Source organism: Strigops habroptila, chromosome 9 (genome assembly GCF_004027225.2).
Source record: "Strigops habroptila isolate Jane chromosome 9, bStrHab1.2.pri, whole genome shotgun sequence".
Classification (NCBI taxonomy): Eukaryota; Metazoa; Chordata; class Aves; order Psittaciformes; family Psittacidae; genus Strigops; species Strigops habroptila.
Window position 1 is genome coordinate 24,169,836 of NC_044285.2, and position 20,284 is coordinate 24,190,119.

General features: G+C 47.2%; 1 protein-coding gene across 9 annotated transcripts in view; it reads left to right on the forward strand.

Moving 5' to 3' along the window:
- ARHGEF9 (Cdc42 guanine nucleotide exchange factor 9) overlaps positions 1 to 7,051 on the forward strand; it is a 188,589-nt gene extending 181,538 nt beyond the window's left edge. For 4 of the 9 annotated variants that reach the window (XM_030497057.1, XM_030497065.1, XM_030497060.1 and 1 more), the window contains one exon: positions 6,466 to 6,941. In XM_030497057.1, coding sequence (XP_030352917.1) covers positions 6,466 to 6,568 — 103 coding nt within the window. In that variant the 3' untranslated portion in view covers positions 6,569 to 6,941. Of the gene's footprint in view, positions 1 to 547; positions 1,921 to 6,465 lie in introns of those variants that run through there. The other 5 variants (XM_030497059.1, XM_030497066.1, XM_030497067.1 and 2 more) reach the window with 3 other exon arrangements.
- Positions 7,052 to 20,284: the final 13,233 nt, after the last annotated feature.

A 20,284-nucleotide genomic window follows, 5' to 3' on the forward strand; every position in this document is an offset into this window, starting at 1 on the left:
GGTTTCATTATTTCCATGGAGCCTGCTTATTTCAGGGCATATTCCAAGGCAGTGGCTGCGGGTTTTATTTTAAGTACAAAACTAATCTCTCTTGCACTTTTTAGTCATCTAGAAACCGGATAAACAGCAAAGGCAGGTTAGTGTTTGGGAAAGGAAGAGCAGCCCCTCTGTGACCGTGCGAAGGGAATCCCAAGTAGGAAGCAACCCAATTTTACATCAGCAATTATTTTTATGCTCTTTTGTATCTTTGCATTATTATGGTCAGGTTTGAATATTGCATACGCAGCAAATCTGATTTTGTTTCTTTGAGAGGATGGGTATTTAAAGACACGGATGAGGTGGGTGCTCAGGAGTTAAATGTTGTACTATTTCTGAGTGGCTGGAGAGATGCGCAGAGAGAGAGAGAGAAAGAGAGAGATGATTACAAGCTGTTGTCAACATGATGAAAATTTCACTTATTCCTTTTGCCTTTTTAATTGCTTAGGGGGGAAAAAAAAAGTAACAAGCACATTAGTTAAGCCTGTTCATTTACTGTTTTGTGCCTCAGAGAGTGAGACTGAGACATCCATAATTTTTATGAGAAGATGCTTCCTAAATATTCAGCACTAGGAAAAACGAAACACCACCGCCACACCATTATTTGCATCATAAATCAAGACTCGCTTGATCTGACAAGGCCACTTGTTGGACTCGCAGCTTCTTTCTTAACTGGAAAGCCAAACCAAACTCGCATTGCTCGTGCTTGCCGAGGCCGGCGGCAGGCAAAGCACATGCGGGCCTTTGTTCCAGAGGGAAGAGGGGCTTGGCTCTCAGGCAATGGCGCACAAGAAAGCTCTTCCGCTCCATAAATTGCCAAGGTGCTGCAAGAGATGGAGCATTGTCACAAAGAAGAACCAGCACTGGGTCCCACTGTCACTGCCTGCTGTGGCCTCCCCATAGGGAGCAGGGTTGGGCTGCTCGTGTGCCCGGGAGCAGCGCAGACGCAGATTTGGGGTGATTTTGACTGAGCATCTGATAGAGACTTTCATATTTCAATGCCAGACAGGAGGAACCCACTTACCATTCCATGTGCAGAAACAAGAGAGTTGTAACAAACTTACATGTTTACGGTATTTCTCTGGCTGAATCTATATATATATATACAAAATAAAAATACCCTCTTCCCTAGGTAAATGACATGCATTACCCCTTGACCTAGACACTAGAACAGAGGATCTAAATTCAAGCCTTCCGCCTCCCCACCCTCTCCAAAAAGCTCAAACAAGAACCAACCTAGGTGCATCTAACAGTTGTAAATAGAAAATACTACATAGAGAAATATATTTGAAATCTGTTTCAGTTTCCGGATGGTCACTGGCCGTCCCCTGCAATGTTATTGATAGTACACTGTGGTGCTTTGGGTTTCTGGTTTTGTTCTCTTTATGCTCTGTCATCTTTTCATTGCAGCTACATTTCAGGGAACATGTATATTTAGTAGCTATTGTAAGTTCTGCATGGCATCACCAAGCTTATTTTTCCTTAAGAAGAACAGAAGAGGCTGTAGGAGTTTCAAGGCACTATTGACGACAGGGACTTGTAGCAGAGAATTTAACAAAAAAAAAAAAATAAAAAAAAAAGGTTTTTAAAATTCTAGTTTGAAGCCAAATACTGATATTTTAGTGCTTTTGGGGTTTTAACAGTAAGAGCAAAAAAAATATTAAAAAAAAAAGAAAAAAAAAAAAAAGGATTTTGGTAACCCAGCTGATCCGCACTTGCCAGTTTTATTATTTTGTTTCTATTGGACTGTTTGACCCTGTCAAACAAGTGTCAAAGTTGTGTGTATAAAACAAACAAAAAAGTGTTTAAAAAAAAAAAGTGTTGTAAAGACACTGAGCCTTATGAAAATATTTATGGAATTAAATAAAAAGAAGTGAAAAGGCATCTGAAGGCATTTTAAATCATTTCCCTCAGAGCGGGCTCCCTTTTCCTGCAGGCTGGGGGGGCTCCAGCAGAGCAGCCACTAAGACATTGGTCTGCAACCAAGAAGTAGGTTTGTTGTGGCCTTACCCCACCTCCCCTGTGCTTTGTGTCTCCATCTGAACCGAGTGAAGTGATTAATGAGTAGCTGGAGGTCCAACCCTGACAGAGCAGGGGTTGCTCTAAGTGCAGCTCGGAGCAAGTCTGCTGCGAAACGTGGCTTTAAAATGCTTTTTGTTCCTGAACTTTGCTCAGTTCCAGCCCAAGCATGAAGAGAGCCGCATCCTCCAGACAGCCAGCTAATCCCAAACACGCTGTGAGCAACGTCAGCAGCGTTTCAGAGCATGTGGATGTAGAGCAGGGGGTGGGCTATGGAGGGGAGGGAGCCTGGCCCTGTGCTGCTCCGCTGGACCAGGGAGAGGAGCAGGTTCCTGCCCTGGTTTTCCCTTGGCAAGTGCCCACAGGGAGAAGGAGCCCCTGAAAGGCAAAGTGCTCTCTCCAGAAACCCAGTGACATTTACCAGGTAAGACAGTCGTGTACTCCTAGACAGCCCCAAAATAGAGTTACACCCGAGAAAACAGGTTATGGCATCACAGTATCCGGAGCCAGCAGTGCTTGGGAACAATGCCTTGGTGGTGTGGGGAGAAACACAGGCACACGTACCGAGTTACAGTCAATGACTGCAGCCAAAGAGGTAGGTTTTCCTGACTTTCTGCTTGTTCCTACCTGTCCTGCGGGTGCCTGCCTGGGCGAGCAGTGGCCAGTTTGCCAGCACATGGACTGACCACATTGAAGCTACATTAGGAAACAGGTCAGACAAGGAAACAAAACCAACAAAACCCAAAGCAGCTCTGCTCTGGGAGAGAGAAGAGGGAGGCAAAGCTACGAGCACAAAGGCTTCTGCAGCGCCCAAGTTAGAGCAGGTTCAGGTCCAGGCTCATTTCAGCTTCACATTTGCCTCCTGCTTCAGCAATACCCCCAAAAGCCAAGCTTTTTTGCTTACCTTACTGCTTGCAGCAGAGCCGCTGGTGCCGTGCTGGGGTTCATGTGTCCAGATGATCCTGGTCCTCTTGTAGCACATAACTGAAGTTGCTCAGGAGGTTCCAAAGTGTGCTCCTAGGAGAGCAGACCCAAATTCCAGTTAGTTACATATAAAACTGTCCTTGAAGAACCCCCTCTCCTACTCACACCACCCTCTTTGCAGGCCGAGAGAGTTGTTTGCCGTAACTGTGCACTCCGAGTTTGCAAATGGGAGCTGTGGGGAAGGAGGGGTCGAGGGCAGGGAGCGCCGTATGCACTGCCCAAGGTTTGTAATGGACCAAAAAATCCCTGACAGGGAAAGGGGAAGAAACCTGCTCACCCAGCATGTGGGCTGGGGGCAAAAGCACCACCAAAGCTTGCTCAGAAGCAGTAACTGAACACTGTGCCCCTGCCCTGGCTTGTATTCCTGGTGGTGGCTGGAGAGAAGAGCACTCCATGGCCACAAAGGCCCCCACAGCCTGTAGCTGACAGTCAACTTAGGTTTGTCATTTAGTGACAGTGTTTGTTGGGTTTTAACCTTCTCCAGCCACCCAGCATTCACCTACTAAGAACTGTGGTTGCATAAAACCAAAACCAAAGAAACCCAGTTTCAAATTCATTTGTCTTAGGGCACTAGGTTCATCAGGTCATTAATTTTGGGTAACAGCCCAAACCAACCCTCAGAGGTAGCAGCAGGGACACACCAGCTGGTGCCTGAGCCCTCGGTTAGAAATTCACATCACCACATGCCCAAGTTCACCATTTTTCACCAAAGCTGTTACTCCATTCACAGCAAAGTGCAGAATTCAGCCCTCAATGAATGGTGATGGGTAGGGAAAGGACTTTAACTTACCATCTGTGTTACTGTGCCTGTTGGTCTGTCGTGGTGCCTCACCCGCTGCCTGTGCGGTTGTCCGGCTGTGTGGCTGTTGTGCAGCATCCATGGGAATGTGTCCATGGGCAGAGCCAGGCCCCAGCTCCGCTTGGGAACTGCAATAGAAGGGGTAAAGCTTTTAGGCTGATGTGTCTGTGACATGACTGGAATGTTGTATGAATGACTCTGTATGTCAACGCCATCTCTGTGTTATCCGTGTGTGTATATCCATGGTATTACAGCTGAGCTTCTGCTTTTTAAGGAATCAGGCTTTCAATCTGACTGATGGTGCTGGGATTACAGATCCCAACCTTCCCCAAACAATAGATTTTCTTGTTATTCTGTAGCTAAGAAGCACACAGGTTTTGCACTAAGTACAGTAGGAGGTCAGCATCCTCCAAAGCATGTAATGCACCATCTGTCTGGGGTTCTAAAGAACAAACTGGAATTGCATGTTGCTGGGGATACAGCAGGAATAACTGGCATTTTCAAGAGCGTTTCTAAGCGCTGCCCACCAAGGGTTTCACAATCCTTCCCTGCCAAGGAAGGACAGGAGCTGTTTAACTGCAAGTATAACCTCCCCAAAACGGCAGGTACAGATTGTAGAACTGTGTTTATTTGTCTGAATCTCTTACCTTTGCTATGGAAAAGAGCTACATGGTATTTCTTAAATGCTTTTAATGTTCACATCCTTTTTTCTTCCAGCTCACTCCAGGCAAAATGCATCCTGGTGAAGATTTGCACCTTTCTCATTTCAGAGCCACAGTAATTTGTCACCTCTTGCAGGTTTGACAGGGCCTCTGTGCTCAGCCCTTTCCACAGGCTGGGCTGAGCAGCAGTGATGGCTTAAAACATCCCTCCCATTCCCACCATCCCCAAACCTCCCTCCAGCACTTCGCTGTCGACACACCAGCCAGAGCCAGTCTGCACGTTGTCTGAGAGACACAGAGAACTTTCCTCTTCTTTCATTACTGCTTACAGCAGCAACAAATAATCCCCAAGACAGGGCCATTGTGGGGATTGTGTCTTTCATTTAGGAGAAGATATAAAGAAGTTAAACCCTTGCAGAGACATTTCCCTCATAAAGACAACATCAGTGCTTGGAAAAGTGCTGTGGGCCAAGGCATTCTGTCAGTGCTGGCTACCTCTGCTGGTAATCCCATTCCGAGTGGAGATGAGGCTGTGCACACACAGGGCTCTGCTCAGACGTTCTCTTGCCCTTTTGCTGTAATAGCAGAGAGCTGCAACAGCGCAGCTAGAGCCTGTCTGGCTTTTATACCCATTGTACAGCTGGAGGGGAACACATACACAGTTTTGCCAGGATCTGGGTTTTTCAGAATAAACCATGGTACTAAATTGGTTTATAAATTACCTCTGAGAATTGAGGCTCCAAGGGGCTTCCTGGCTGGTTCTGGAAGTCAGGAGAAGTTCTCTTCAGGAGAGGTTTGTTCTGTTTTTTCACCTGGAGAAGCAATAAGAGGATATGTTGGTATATTTGCTGCTCTTTTCAGCTCACTTCCATGAAACGACAACCCAGAGGGTGTGTAGGCTTGCGTTCAAGCCTTTGCAGGGTCACAGGACATCAGAACGCAGGAGCCTTTACCCACAGCACGGTTTGCCATGGGGGTGATGCCAAACAAGTAACAGCCACCATCCAAGCCACAGGGCCAGGGCCCCTCTTACCTGTGCAGCAGCCATGAGAGACTCCTTTGAATCAGTGGGATTTTTCCCTAGAACTGTGTAACTGAGGTGAATAAGAGTGAGAATAAGCATTCCTGACTGTTGTGGGAACTGATGCAAACTGGAACAACCCCAGTGACCTGCCACAGGTTTATCGCAGGTGTAACTGAAAGTAGTGTTTGATCCAAGGGTTTAGTGACTGGACTGATCCAGACTGGAAATGCTTGGCAATAGGTTACCTCTCCCTCCTAAAGACAGGGATTTTAAGGCAGGTTTTGTCTAGGCTGGGTTGGTATTGTATCACATTCACTGCAGAACACTCCAGAAGTATGAAGAGTGCAGCAGGTTTGAACAAATCAGTCATTTACAGAATGAAGTCACTGCTGCTGATATCTCCGCAAGTGCTTTGTCACTGGCTCTTGCTTCACCCAGGCAAGAGCTGGCCTGTCAAGACAAATGGGCCGAGCAGAGCTTTGTTGAGCCATATTGCCCAGGTCAGTTTAATATCAATTTGACGCCAGCTGACTCGGACATTGGATAGCTTTTCCACCATCACTCACTCCTGTGCAGGGGTTTATTGAGTCTAAGTTATTTTAGCACATCTTAAAGTGGAATTTAGCTTTCAGTTTGGCTGAAAAACTGTGGTGTTGGTGTCCATGGCCAGTTGTCCCCCTGCACTCCCAGGGGACACCCAAGTAAGTGACACGAAAGCCTGTGGCAGTCTCCAAGAGCCCAGCTCCAACAGGCAAAAGCAGTGGTGCCTGTTCCGTGGGTGGGTGCTGTGTGGGTCAGGAACAGGGAGGGTTATTCTCTCATCCTGCCAAGGGGAGCTGTAACTGCCACCTGCCTTAACAGAGCCCTTATCCTACAGGCTGATTTTTTGAGGGAATATGTGACCAACGCACTGATTTCCTCAAAGTTTCACTCCCCCACAGATACGGGGCAGCAAGAGAGGAGTCCCTGGCCAGCCCTGCTGCTGCGGTGGTTTCACGCTATACAAAGGAAATCCAGAGTCTTTGGACCGGGAAAAGAAAATAGGAGCAAACACAATATATACTCGTAGCTGAGCTGAGATGGGTGATGTGGTCCCTGGTTCTGCTCCCAAGATGGTTTGTGCCCATTCCCTAAGGACTGTGAGTGTGCAGGCTCCCCACAAAGCCGACTCGCCGCCTGAAGGCGTCTGCTGTTTGCTGGTGACAGTAAAGGTGACTGCAAAGGTGATGCTAAAGGGGCTTTGACACACAAGGTACGTATCCAGGCAGGATACCTGCCCCAGCCTGGATCCTGGCTGCTCATCAGGTGTGGGCAGGATCACCGAGGGGCAAAAGGAAACGGATGGAGAAAAGCAAGAACTTTCTGTGTGCTGCAGAGCAGGGGCTGACTAACGGCGTGGGGCCGGCTGTGCGTGCAGCCAGGATGTGTCACGCTGCTGTTATCCGTGTTGCTAGTGCAGTTACACTGGCCTGATTTCTACTGTCTGGATGTACCATTAAACAAGTTTGATTTGGTTGCCTGATTACAGATGAGTGGTTTCAGCCTCACACATAATTTAGTGCTACCCAGGGGCTCTGTTAATGACATCCCTGGACAGGGAGAAGCAAGAAGTAGTGTACGGATACGATGTGGGTTTATGCTGGAGCGGGTGGCAACAACACTTACCTGGCAAAGGGGAACCAGAGGGCTGGGTTTTCCCATCCACTTCTTGCACCTTGGACATGCTGGTTCCCCTGAGTTACGAACACATGGGAAACTGGACTGTGTTCAGGCTGTCTCCTGTGGGGAGTGAAAAAGAAATCAAAGCACATATTCAAGAGGCAGCACCCACCAAAGCCCACGTTCACTGTTAAAGTGTTCCTTCACACTCCTCAGACAGACCCATTTTGAGTTAGAGATGAGAAGCAGGGTCAGGTGCTAGCGGGGATGGTTAGGGAATAACAGGTCCCCAAAAAGCCAGAGGTAACAACCCCAGAGACTGCTCAGTGCTGGATTTGCCCCGACTCTGGAATTCTTCCATCTTTTCATGGAAAGGCATCTTAGCAATACCCAGTCATACTTATTCTGCACCAAACACAAAGATTCTGATGGAAGAAAAAGCTAATATAAACTGCTGTAGAAATGCAGTTTGAATTCCACCCCTTGGGCTATGATTCCTGTGCTATTCCCAGGCTGGAGGATGAGAAATTCAGAGAGGGCAGCATAAAAAGGGCACTGCTTCAGCGATAGGGGTTATTTATACCTGCACCAAACTAGCATGAGCTGTTGGTAACAGCAGGGGCCGTTCACTTTGATCTGCTAACATGTACAACCACTGCCAGGTGTGCAAAGAGTTTGAAGACCAACAGCAATATTGTGATGGGCTCTCTCTGTGCCAATGGAAACAGATGGTTTCAATAAATAACCCTGTCTCTGCAGTGTTTTTATCCAAACACTGCGGCCTAGACCCTTCAAGTGAAACTAAGCATAAAGAACCAGCCAGCAAAGTAGATCAGGGTCACTGTTCCTGCCTGGTCTAGCGGAGTGCTCAGAGCAAACAGTGGGCAGACTGCAGGCCAAGTGGGCTGTAAAATGACTTAGCAAATGAAGGCAGTATTGATGACAGAGGAATGCTTGTCTAAGTAAAATACATTGATTTTTCAAGTGTGCTTTTTAATTGTTGCTCTTGACTTATGGCTCGTATCAATTGAAAGCTGCTCTTGAAGAAGCAGCTGTTGTTATTTGCCTCCTGAGAATCAGTGCTAAAGCCAGTGATGGATTAGACTAAGGTGGTGGGAAGGGGATGGTGCGCTGGGGACAGCATTTCGAGCACACCAGTGTAAGACATTTCAGCAGGATCTGAAAGGAACAGACAGGTCGAGGGCTTGACAAGGTGAACCAAGCCAGGACTGACCAAAGAGAATGCGGTGCAGAGATCAGTGTCTGCGGCAGCACCCTGGGCACCCTGCACCACGTGCGGGAAAGCCTCAGTGCCCCGCTGGGTGCACACAAACTGCTGCACTGGACATTGTGACACCACCCCCCTGCCCCGCAGAAGCAGTAAGGGTTTTAGCTGGATGGTCCTGGAGAGACCATCCTGACACACAGTGGGCCCCAAAGAGCAGCCCGTGCCCAGCACCCTGTGTCCCCATGGCCAGCCCAGTGCCTCCTGGCCCCAGAACCTGGGGAGATGCCAGAGCGATGTTCTCATCTGCTTTCCTGTTTTATGTCCTTGTCCCATAGCCCCCATCCACCTGCTCCCCTCTTCCTTTCCTCCCTCTCTCTCATTTTTCTCCCTCTCCTTCCTTCCTTTCCTTTCCTTTTTTGCTTTTTTGATTTCCTTTTATATCTAATCCATTGCCTTCCCGCTTCCCAGACACATCTTGCTAGTACAGCTCATTCAGAAAGCCTGGACTTCTGTCATCACCCCCTGTTCCCTGCTCCGACCAGCACTGAGAGTTGTAAATCCTTCACCACTGAGGTGATTCACAAGCTCCTCTTCTTCCTACTTGTGATTTTTAACATGTGCTGCAATTCATGGACAAAAATTCCTCTTTCTCATTATCCACCAGCCTGATGCCATTACACAAATGGAGCTCAGAGTGTGCATTCATCTGTGACAAGGATGTTGCTCTGTGTTAGTGATTGGCCATTAGTTGCAGTGGCTGAAACAAAGCCATGCACAAGTCATTTAAACAGCAGCATTTCTTCCAGTGACATTATTCCCTGTTATTCATGCAATGGTGAACAGAAGCCCAGCACGGATTGGGAAGGCACTGTGTGCATGCACACCCACAGCCCCTTCATTTTAGTAGTGAGAAAAATCAGCACGCCAAGGTGTGGTGGGTGTCCTGGCACTGTCTGGCCCAGGGAGCACACCACAGCTTCTGATTTCACCTCATGTCCCCCCAAGCCCCTCCTCACCCTACCCCTGCCCAAGTGGTAGAGTACAAGCTGTTGAGGTTGCACCTGAAGCCTGGGTTGAGGATACCCCTAACTTTAGCTGGTTGGGTCTCATGAGTGATTCAAACGCAGTAAGAGGGCAGTAAATGGCATAATTAGAGCTCTTTTAAATTCAAAATTAGTCTGATGGAGCCTGGATCCCAGCTAGATAGAACAATGGGAACAATGTACTGCTCTGAGCAGGCAGTGCCAGCCCTGCTCCACAGCCTCCTCATCTCACCTCTCGCTGGAGAAAGCAGTGCGATAACAGGCCCTTTGCTTTGCAGGGCTCTTGGCTTCCACTTCCAAACTCCTTTCCAGCCCAATCCCTGATAGTTATCATCTCATATCCTGCATTAATCATTGCCAGTCTCCATTTCCAACTGGACCATGGTGCCTCCCCATAGCCAGTTCTCAAGCATTTGTCTGTGCACGTCCTTCCAGACCTGGGGCAGGTTTCCATAAGGATCTGCACAGCTCCCTCCTAGGAAACCATCTCTTGCTGTGTACAGGGGGTGTTATCTCTCTCCTGCTTTTCCTCCCAAGCATTTTCCCTCTCTCCGCCTCTCGCTGTAGCTGAGTTTCCATTAAGCAGTGCCAGGCAGGCATAGAAGTGTCAGGAGCACTGTAAATTAGCAGTGAGCCAGGCATGGAGTGAAAACTGCTTCTGCTGGTGGTGGGAAAAGGCACCACGTCGAGGAGCAATGGATGTGGTGGTACCGGGAGGTACCGAGCTCCTGACGCACGTGGCACCTTGCGAAAGACGTTTGTAAGCTCCTGCTCATAGGAATAAACCCTGTGCTCTGGGGCTCAGTGAGCCGCACTGAGCAATCCCTTAGCAGCTCTGACAACAAGTGACAGCAGTGAGGGGACAAAACATATCTCAAACTAGACTGCAAGCAGGAACTCCCTTAGGATAACTTAGGGATGAGCAAACCTCCTTGCATGAGCTGCAAAAACCAGCCAGAGTCATTTACATTGGAGAAGACCTCTAAGATCAAATCTGTGGCCCTGACCTATCTCCCCTCATTCCCTGGGCTGCAGCAGTGGCTTCCCCCCACACTTCTTCCATGCCAAGGTATCTGTTAGCAGTATTACATAGCCAGCCCTAAGGTCCTATGGCCAGAGAGAAATACCATGAACACCTTGCTGGCTGTAACTGTGAGGGTGAGCACTGACCTCAGGAAAGGTGCTGGAGCTTTATTCTCACCAGGCAAAGCCCCACTGAAGGTGAACTGCACCAAAGGTGGAAGCGGCAGCAGCAGAGGAAGAGCCTCCTTCAAAGCATACCAAAGTCTGTGTGGAATGTTCCTCTGAGCATCAAGGCAAACATCAGGATCTGGTCTTGACACTTACATCCACATCATTAGAAACTCTGCGTTCAGTTTTTGACTCTCCTGCACGAATCACTTCAGCAGTCAGCCTCCTCTCAGATTTCATTGCAGATTTCCCTCTTTCCCTTCACCGGGCTCTAGCCAAATCCCTCCCAGGCACAAGCCTTGGTAAAGCCATTGTGGGGATACAGAGGGATGGATCCGCTCTCACCTCCACGCAGCCCAGCTTCACTCAGAGCTGAAGAGTGGCGGATAAGCAGGGAGCGAGTGCATTGAGCTTCTGCATCCTCCTCGGTGAGAAGCTGGGCAGGGATTTGTTCTTTCTGGGTGTGCTGCACCCACATATTCCCAGTTTTATCAAGGTTATAAACCAGCTACTCCCGCTTCATCCTTCCCTCACTACAGTCACTCAGGGTTTTACTGGTGACTTTCAGGATTTCAGCCTTTCTCAGGAAATAAACCTCCAGTCCAAGCACTGAATGTATTTCAGAGCAGCTTTACTACTTACGAAGGGGAAAAAAAAATCCCAACACCCTACCTTAAATGCTGCAGAAAGAATACGGTTGCTTAGGCAGCAGCATGGCTGCCTGAGAAGGATGGTATCTCAAGTGTAATTATTGAGCTAAAAATAAGTTTATTAAAGGAAAACAAAGTCTGCATCCAACAAAGATGTCAGAAGGATAACGGCAAAGAGATGAATCCACAAGAAAAGGGGAGAAATCCCCTTTTCCCAGGCTGTGTGCTGAAATCACAGAAGGGGTGAGGTTCTGCTACTGAGAAATAAGAGGTTTTTAGGAACTGAGTGTATTATAAATAATATTCCCAGGAAACCCTGGCCTACAGCAAAGCTTGCACCATTATCATCAGAGAATTCAAAGAAAGGGCCACATCATTTGGGCCTTACTCATGGTTGTACTAAATTCTTAGACAATTAAACCTCATGCTTGGGACTGTTCCTCCAGCCTGTGCTCCAGCAAAGCTGTCCCACACTTGCCCTGTGAGGCACATCTAAAATTAGCCCCATTGCCTGGGTAAGAGTTGCACAATCCAGCCACAAATTAGCAGATCCAGTGGATGATGCCTGACATTGTCCAAAAGGCCTTAGTTCCCACTCAAAAAATAAAGCTGGTCTGGAGACTAGGACTTGGCAGAAGAACAAGTGAAACCTCAAAATAGTCCATGGCTGCGCGCTCGCAGTACTGAAAGTGCTGAATGATTTAATTTGCCTGTGTTCATGAAAAGCGAGGGTTTAATGCTCTCTCCTCCAAATTTTCATCTTGCCAAATGTGAAGATAATGCATTTCCAGATGCCTCAACTCTTCCTAAGCCCCAAATAGCATCACAATAGCAATAATGACAAGTGTCAGTACTTCATAGTCCTTCCATCTTCATCAACGCAGGTTGTTCTCTAACACTGCTCAGAGAAACCCGTGTTGAAAAGCAATGGGAAGAAACAGCCTTGGTCCATGGCTCATGGTTGCCATTTCCTTTGTGCTCAGACAGAAAGACCATTAACACCCTGAATGCAGCCCTATTTCAGACTCAGATGCTTTTCAGAATCAAAGCTTTACATGGAGATGACCCAAACTGGCCAGGCCTGTGCCTGCTCACCCAGCCTTGCTTCCATCTGATGTGAAGGAGAACACATTCCTCCCACCCAGCAACACTTTGCTATTAAAGCCCATCTCCACTTCAAATAAAATGGGAGAAAAACAATTGTTTTCTTCCAAATGGAGCAATCTGCACCTTTTTTCCCTCTGTAGGAGCATCATTCTTATCTTTGGGGTGTGTATTAGACTTCCAGAGAGAACGTGGGGAAAGATGGGTTCTTCTCTCCTGAGAGCAATAGCATCTTTGGCTTAAGATGTTCAGGCAAAGTCGCTGAGAAAGTAATGCTAAACCATTACAATGGGTTAACCTTTGAAGCCATTCCCTTTGCCTGCTGCATTGCTGATTTGATTTCTCAACTATACATCTGTGTTCACAAAAACACCTGGAAAATATTCTCCAGAGAAGCATTCATGCCAGAAGAGGACCCGTATTGTAGCCAGAGCTGCTTGAAATCAATACAAAGAAATAAATACCATTAGAAGTGGTTCTGAAAGGAGACACACTTTGTATGACAACAACTCCATTTCATTTCTAAGCCCCAACTCGCTCACTAGCATTCATCTATGACACTAGATTGATGAGAGGCTTTTTGACAGAAAAATACATTCCCCAAGTTGGGCTGCTCCCTGTTATTGCATTGCCCCTTAGGTGTTTGTTGTTAATGGGGAAAGAGATTGCCCTTTTCTTCTTCTCAGAGTCCTGGAAATGCAGAAAGTTTGTCTTTTTGATGCATACCAAGTTCAGCACAACACGAAAGAATTTGGTTTTTGCTTTCAGGCAATGTTTCTGTATCACTATTTTCATTTCTTTGTGCAAGTGGCAGCCTTGTCTTTCATATTTATGCCTTGTACTTGCAGTTCATAAAAAGCAGAGGAGACTGCTTGAAGAGGCTGCAAACATGAATTAACACATTAATGAATTAAAGAGTGTTACTATTTCACATTGCTTCTCCTTGCTAATGCCAAACAGTTGAAACAGTTTGTTATCACTGTGAGCTTTGCGAATTATTCATCTTCTGTTGTTGTCCCAGGAAATGGCCATCAAACAGTGGTATTTGATACAGCACGTGTATCAAATCCTTGGCCAAATCCAGGGAAAAGGGGTTCCAGATGGGAACCAATATCCCAGTGCCCTCCTGGGCCCTGTTATTGCCCAAAATTAGGATCAACGATGCTCTGAGGAAAGCAGCTAAGGAGCAGGAGGGAAGGAGGAGGATTGACTTGGGAGGAGAGGCAAAGTATCTGCCTGGTGCTCGCCTAAGGTATCGTTGTCAAAGTAATGAATTCTACATTGAGTAAGTCAGAGGTGAAAAGGGAGAAGGGAGCTAAGCATAGGGAGAGATGAGGAATTCCTAATCCAAACCCAGGCTCTTTCACCTACTCAGTTTTCTAAGAAGGCTGCAAAATATCTGGTGAATCGTATTTCCCTTCACTTTCCATTTGATTCTACAACCTCCGTCCAAGTATTGCACTGCAAGGGGGGAGCAGAGGTGCCAGGAAACCAGACTTAACCAGAAGGTTATTGCTTTATGATTCTTACAGATATGTGGGTTTGGGGGCTTGGGGGTTGGGACTGTCTCCTCCTGTTTGTGAATTTAAATAAATAGATAAAAACTATTTCAATGCATAGAAGAGAGTTGTTTCCACATATAAGTACCCTGATCAAACTCACACACAAATGTTGTATTTCAGCTGGAAGTAAGATACAGACAATCCAGAGGGATTTCACCACACAGTATTTTCATTTCAGTGGACACATACATCATATCTATCATACAGATAGGAGTATCAGCCTCTGTATGGCATTAGGATACTTCCAAGAGTCAACGGCCAAGCAGCTGCAGAGACCTCCAGCATAAGCACACAACTCTTAGAGCAGTAGCACAATACCTTTGTCCACCCCAGAGTCAAGAATCAGAGTATACAGAGGCATAAGTGTATGAATTCCCTTCTCCGTCCTATTTTTGCTGAATGCTAAACTCAGAAGAGCTGATATGGGAGAGGTATGAGGAATAGCAGAGACATGCGTGGGTGACTGTGGGGAGGGAGAAAAGGGGGTGACAGTGGTTTCAGTGGTATTTAATTTCTTCATCTTTGTTTAAGGCTCTTCCAGTTTCTATTAGAGTTCTTTTAAATGGCTTGGAAACTGGGAACGGGGGAGAAAAGACTTCCAATGGCTACTTCCCAGAAGATGATGACTCAGAAGAGCTGTCATTGGGGAATTTCAATTGACAAATCTACATGACACAGCAGTTTCACTCACAATAACAAGACCAAACACCCTCACATTGGGTTAGTGAGCAAGCCTACATCTGGGCTAAAAATGGTTCCTAAAGCAAAGGCTCTGCAAATGAGACAGAGGTGATACATGACACGGAAAACACCTGCATTGGTCTTGCAGGTCCCCCAGCTCCACCAACCTTGTTGTATTTTATGTTCTTCTTAGGATCTTAGATTACAAAATGATATTTCAAAGGTTCATATATCAGGAATATCAGCAAAATAACTTCAGCATATCATGCCAGAAATAATGATTAAAAGGTCACAATTTACAACATATCCCATTATTTTGTGGTACCACGTTCAGCAGGCCAAAATTAAGCACTTTTTTCCTGACCATACTGCAGCTATTTCTATTTGCAGTAGTACAAACAGCCAGAGAAGCAGAAAGAAACTGCTCGAGCAGTAGACACTAGAGGTTGGATGGGGGTGGGAGGGACACACACTGTCCTTTGCTGCACAGGAGGAGGACACAAGCAGAGCAGAGGGTAGCAGCAGACAACACATTTGCCTGGCTCGGATATATAAGGAGTACAAACTGTTAATAGTGACATGATGCAAAAGACAGAACGCAGCTACAAACTCAGCTATAAATAGCAAAATACAATACAATGAAGATACCATGGAGTCAGGCTGATAAAGGTAGGAAGGTATTGTGCAGATGGAGGAACGCACTGACAGCCTGCGGTCACAGCAGGACCACGCTGAGTGCTCTGGGCTCCTGCACCCAGTGAGCACCAGCTTTTGAAGCTGCCGAGGTGCCTCCACACAGGATGGAGCACAGCACATGTAGCACACCGAGCCCAGCAATGTACAACTGCATCCCAGCAGGTCATTCCCCCCCGGCAGCGCTGCCGGAGCACTCGGGAAGCACAGAGCCCGGTGCAGGGGGCCGGAGCAGAGAGCTCCCCCCCCGGCTATTTTGATCCCTGTGGCAGATGGAGGAGACAGGTTGTACTTTCTCAGGAAGCACACTTCAGCAATGAGAGGAAGGGTGTAATCCTTCCTCTTACAAAGCAAGGAGCTATTCCTGAGATGTGTAAACAAGGAGCAAGGCACCATCCTTCAGTTGAGCAGGGAAACAAGATAAACCTTTCTTACCATTGCCGAGACTGACTTTTCCAGGTGAGCTAACACCTAACTGCTCTCTAGCAGGGCCTGGATACTCAAATGTTTAGCACAGGTCTACTCTGAAGTGTAATAAACAATAAAATTATATACAGCATTTTGAAAGGATTAGCGGTGAATGGAACGGACTCAGCACCACAGCAACCAGGGAGCAAGTGCTACACATCAGGGAAGGGGTTCCCAGGCTCCCAGCAAGATCAGGTTTGAAGCTGTCTGCAAAAAAGGCCATTTATTTTTACAGAAGGAATTGCAACAGCCCCAGGAGGATTCCCACATACATATAATGTAATACAGGTATATAAAACAGGACCACTGGGGAGGGAGAGGAACCTAGATGCTCCTTTGGTGGGGAGGACCCATTGCGTCTGCAGAGGTTTCCTCCTCTCCGTATCCTCTTTGAAAGCTACCTTAACGTCATGCTCATCTGCTCCCACATTAGCTTTTTAGCTTAACAAGGAGAAAACGTATAAAAATGTGAGAAATAGTTAATCAAATTTAAATTTAATTCATTAAAAATGAGCTCTGAAAGCAAAATTGTGTCAATTACCCCTAACTTCCCCACAGCCTGAATGCAGATAACTGCTGCTGCAGCCAGACAGGCACAAGCTCTTATGAAAATCTGTGAGGAAAGGACAGATCCTGCCCTTCACTGCCCAGGAGGAATACCGGGGTAGGAATGCTTGTGCATATGCAGGTAGAGCGGAGCAGGACAGCAGCAAACACCTCTGGCAGGGCTTGGGGCCCCACGGCCCTGGCATCCAGTAGGGAGACACTGGGAATTTTTGCCAGGATATACCCAAAAAGGAAATCTCCTTGTTTGTGTTCAAAATCATTTAGCTATGCTTCAAAAGAGCAAATATCCGAGAGAAGAAGGCGCTGCTGGAAAGAGCCAAATACATGACCACAAAGGGTCCACAGTGCATTGGATAGAGCCAAGAGAAGATGATACAAGAGTACACAGGGCTCTGTGGGAGCAGGTTGCAAGAGCAGCTGTGAGGGGGTTTTGGTTTTCTTTTTTGCCTTATATCCTAGTTTATATCTGGTTTATGTCCTAAAGGCATGGAAGTGTCCTGTGCTAGATATTAGCCATGTCTGCACATGGGTGATAAGGGGACAAGGGCAGATCACAGGCCTGCTTGTGCACACAGAGGTCCTTGCTTTGCCTGTACCAAAGATGCTTTCCCAGCAAACGAAGGTTAGGAAAAGCACTGTGGCTTTCTGCCAAAATAAAACCAAAGAGTAACCACCTAGAGAAGAAATTTAAGATCCGCTCTGAAGTCCTCAAAGCAAGAGGAAGACTTTGGTCTCCCCTTTGGACAGGTTTCATTTCTCTTTGCAACCCAAAACAACCCAATTTTGCAGCTCTCTGGGCTGTCACTGCAGAGCCCTCAAATCTTGCTGACATGCAGCTGGCTTTTTACCAGGTGAAACCTGCCATGAGAGAAGGCTGGACCTGGTTCCACAGGCTCCTGCTCCACAACTTCCTCACAGTTGCACGTACGATGCTCTATCGTCAAGGCTCTTATTAATAAACCAGCCCTGCTCCAAGGCTGCGCAGCGGTGTACCCATCTGAGCTTTTGTTGTCTCAGTCCCTTAGGGCTCATTAAGGTCTGAATTAGCTGACTGTCCATGGCCTTAATTAGTACTTCAGTTCTCCAGGAAGCAGCCAGGGTTTTTTTAACTATTGCTCCTCACTCGTGGCATCAGCTCCCTTCTGTGATTTGGAGCGTGCAATTTGCAACAGTTTTGAAACTAACTGAGACAGGCATTTATCCCCCTGCTGCTCTGCTCTGCTTTTAGCTGTTATTAATTGTACTGGCAAACCCTGGCAAGTGCCCAGTGAGGGTGCACTGCAGGACACTATGGAAATGCAACTTGGTTTTGGTTTGGAGGCTGTTCTCCCAAAGAGCAGAGGGAGGTTGTTAGGTACCAAACACCTTGGATGGTGCTGTATGATGGGCAAGGAGAAATATAGGAAAGGCTCCACACAAGGGTATACTCATGTATAGGTCTGGTCCTTGCAAACCTGGAGAAGGAAGTATTTGATCTGTCATTTCTTGTGGGCTTGGTGGAAAAAGCAAGAGCCCCATCCCTCTTGTAACTCCACTGCCACAACCTGGGGACATGCCGGCTTCCCCAAAAGCATGTGGCAGTAATGCAGAGTACTACAGAGAGGACTATGCTGGAGGCATCGGACCCAAAGGGATGCCAAACACCAGCGAGGTAGCTGGGCTTTATACCAAGCACAGCTTCAAGGCTCTCACAGTACTACGGAAAACCACTTCATGCTGCTTGCAAAAAGGGAATGGGCTGATGGTATTAGAACCAGCAGGCGCCATGTGTGTTCCCTGACTGTGCTCACTTGAAAACAGCCACCCACCACGGCACTAGCAGGGCTTCCCCTTGGAATATAAAGTTTGACTGGGGAGCTGAGCTGATTCTAACCCTGGGGTCATCTATTTGGGTAACTGGCACCATTTGCTCTGACGACAACAGGCTGCAGCGCTCTGTCAGACTGATGACTGCTTCCTACCAGAGCTGCTGGAAAGGCAGCCAAGAACAGGGCCAGGCTGCACTGCATTTATTAATTAGGATACAAAACCTCTCCAGTCTCGCCTGCATCACTGCTGCAGGCAGTGACCTCATGGTGCACTTGGCAGCCTCCCCACGGCACAGATCAGCTTCGTTTGCAAGCTGTCAATCCAAGTGCAAGGATGCGCTGAGCGCTCCAGGATCAGCGCAGTGCTCTGTCCCCAGCTCTTAGCAACCATCATACAAATGGCTCCTCTGCTTAAAAGCTTTCCAAGCTTATTCTTAAGGAAAAAGTCTCCCCATTCCCCAGGTCTCCCAGAGTGCCATAACCAGAAAGTGATCCAGTTTTGTAACTGCATGGAACAACAGCGGGGCACTCATGCCTATCACTGCAAGGCAAAGTGCCTCGCTGAGCACTAGGCCTGCACTGCCAGACTGCTACGAAATCTGGAGAATATTCCATATGTCCTCCATAAATTTGAGAAAAGCCCTGCTGCCAATACTATTTCAGCAGGAATAAGGCTGGCCCAAGCTTGCATTTTTATCTGTATGACACAGCTTTGTCACTCACACCACAGAGATGACAAGCTGAACTTTCAGGAGGTGTGGTGCAGCATCCAAGATGATGTTCAGATCCTGCTGGGTTCATAAAGTTCACCAAGAAATCACAGTAGCTTTTATTCCGTATGAGAAATGAGTATGAAAAGAGACTTACACCTGCAGTCCCAATTTCTACAGCAGCACTGAGACATGTTGGGAAATGATTTGGGACCAGAACTTGGCTTCTCTTGGCTCTATCACCAGGGTGAAGAAAGCCATACAAAACAGAGGTGCAGACCTTCTCCTGTCAGTGCTTATACTCCTGCTGGCAGGTACACTAACATCATTCTGCACATCTGCCTCAAAAAGAAATTATGTATATTTATTTTTGAAAATAGCCTTGGACTCAAAGCTTTATGCTCTGTGAGGACACATCTATGTAGCCCTGGATTCTCCATAAACACAAGATCCCTGCATCTGCCCCATTGGCCTGGCAATCAATCTCTTGCCTTTTCACTCATTTGTAGTAGAGAGCTGAAGATGGGGACACGACTAAATAAAGCAAATTATGTACGTGTCTCTCTGTTAACCTCCACCTTTGGTTCATGAACTCACCGCCTCTTACAGTAACTCCCCAAGACAGGCATGGATTTTCAGTGCAGTGCTTGTAGGACTTCATGAGGTCAGGCCCCATCTGCAACTGCGGGCTCGTGGCATTAGCAGAGGTCAGAACAGATTTTGGACGCAGCTTGCAGCAGTGATGGGCTCACATTATGCATACAGCTCTGATTATCACAGGAGTACAGGCCTTCTGCAATCAGGGCAGCTCATGGCTTTAGGCTTCCCACTTCAAGATAAAAATAGTTGGCCTTTGTTTTACTGAAAGCTTGGGCAGTGGTGACCTTTTGCGTCTGTTAAGCATCTCCTGCGACATTCCCTTAACATTTAGAACATGCAGCTCTCAACTCCAGCGAGCTGCTCTCACTCTGCTCTCTGACGGGTTTAGCTCGTGGGATTCTCTTCAGGAACAGCCCTGCTGTGGAGCACCAAGTAACTTGTACAGACATTGGTGAGATCAAGCCATGCAGAGGTGGGCAGTGTACGGCTGCACCCAGGACAGGCACCTCAGTGAAGAGCTATAGACACTTCTCTGTCCCTGCTGTAAAGTTCACTCTTGTTCACCCAACACCCATCCCTCAGCAAACCAAAGACCCCCCTCATGGGAATTTTCACGTCTTTAATCTTAAGAGGTGAGCTGCCATGCAGAGAATACTCCTTATGGTGGCTGGGAAGATTTAAAAATGCTGCTAAACTTTCTTCTACAAGAGCATTGCAGCACATCAGATTTCACTAACAATGTACGCACTTTTGGTGGCAGCACTAAAACCAGAGGAGCTGTCCCAGGAGGCAGCAG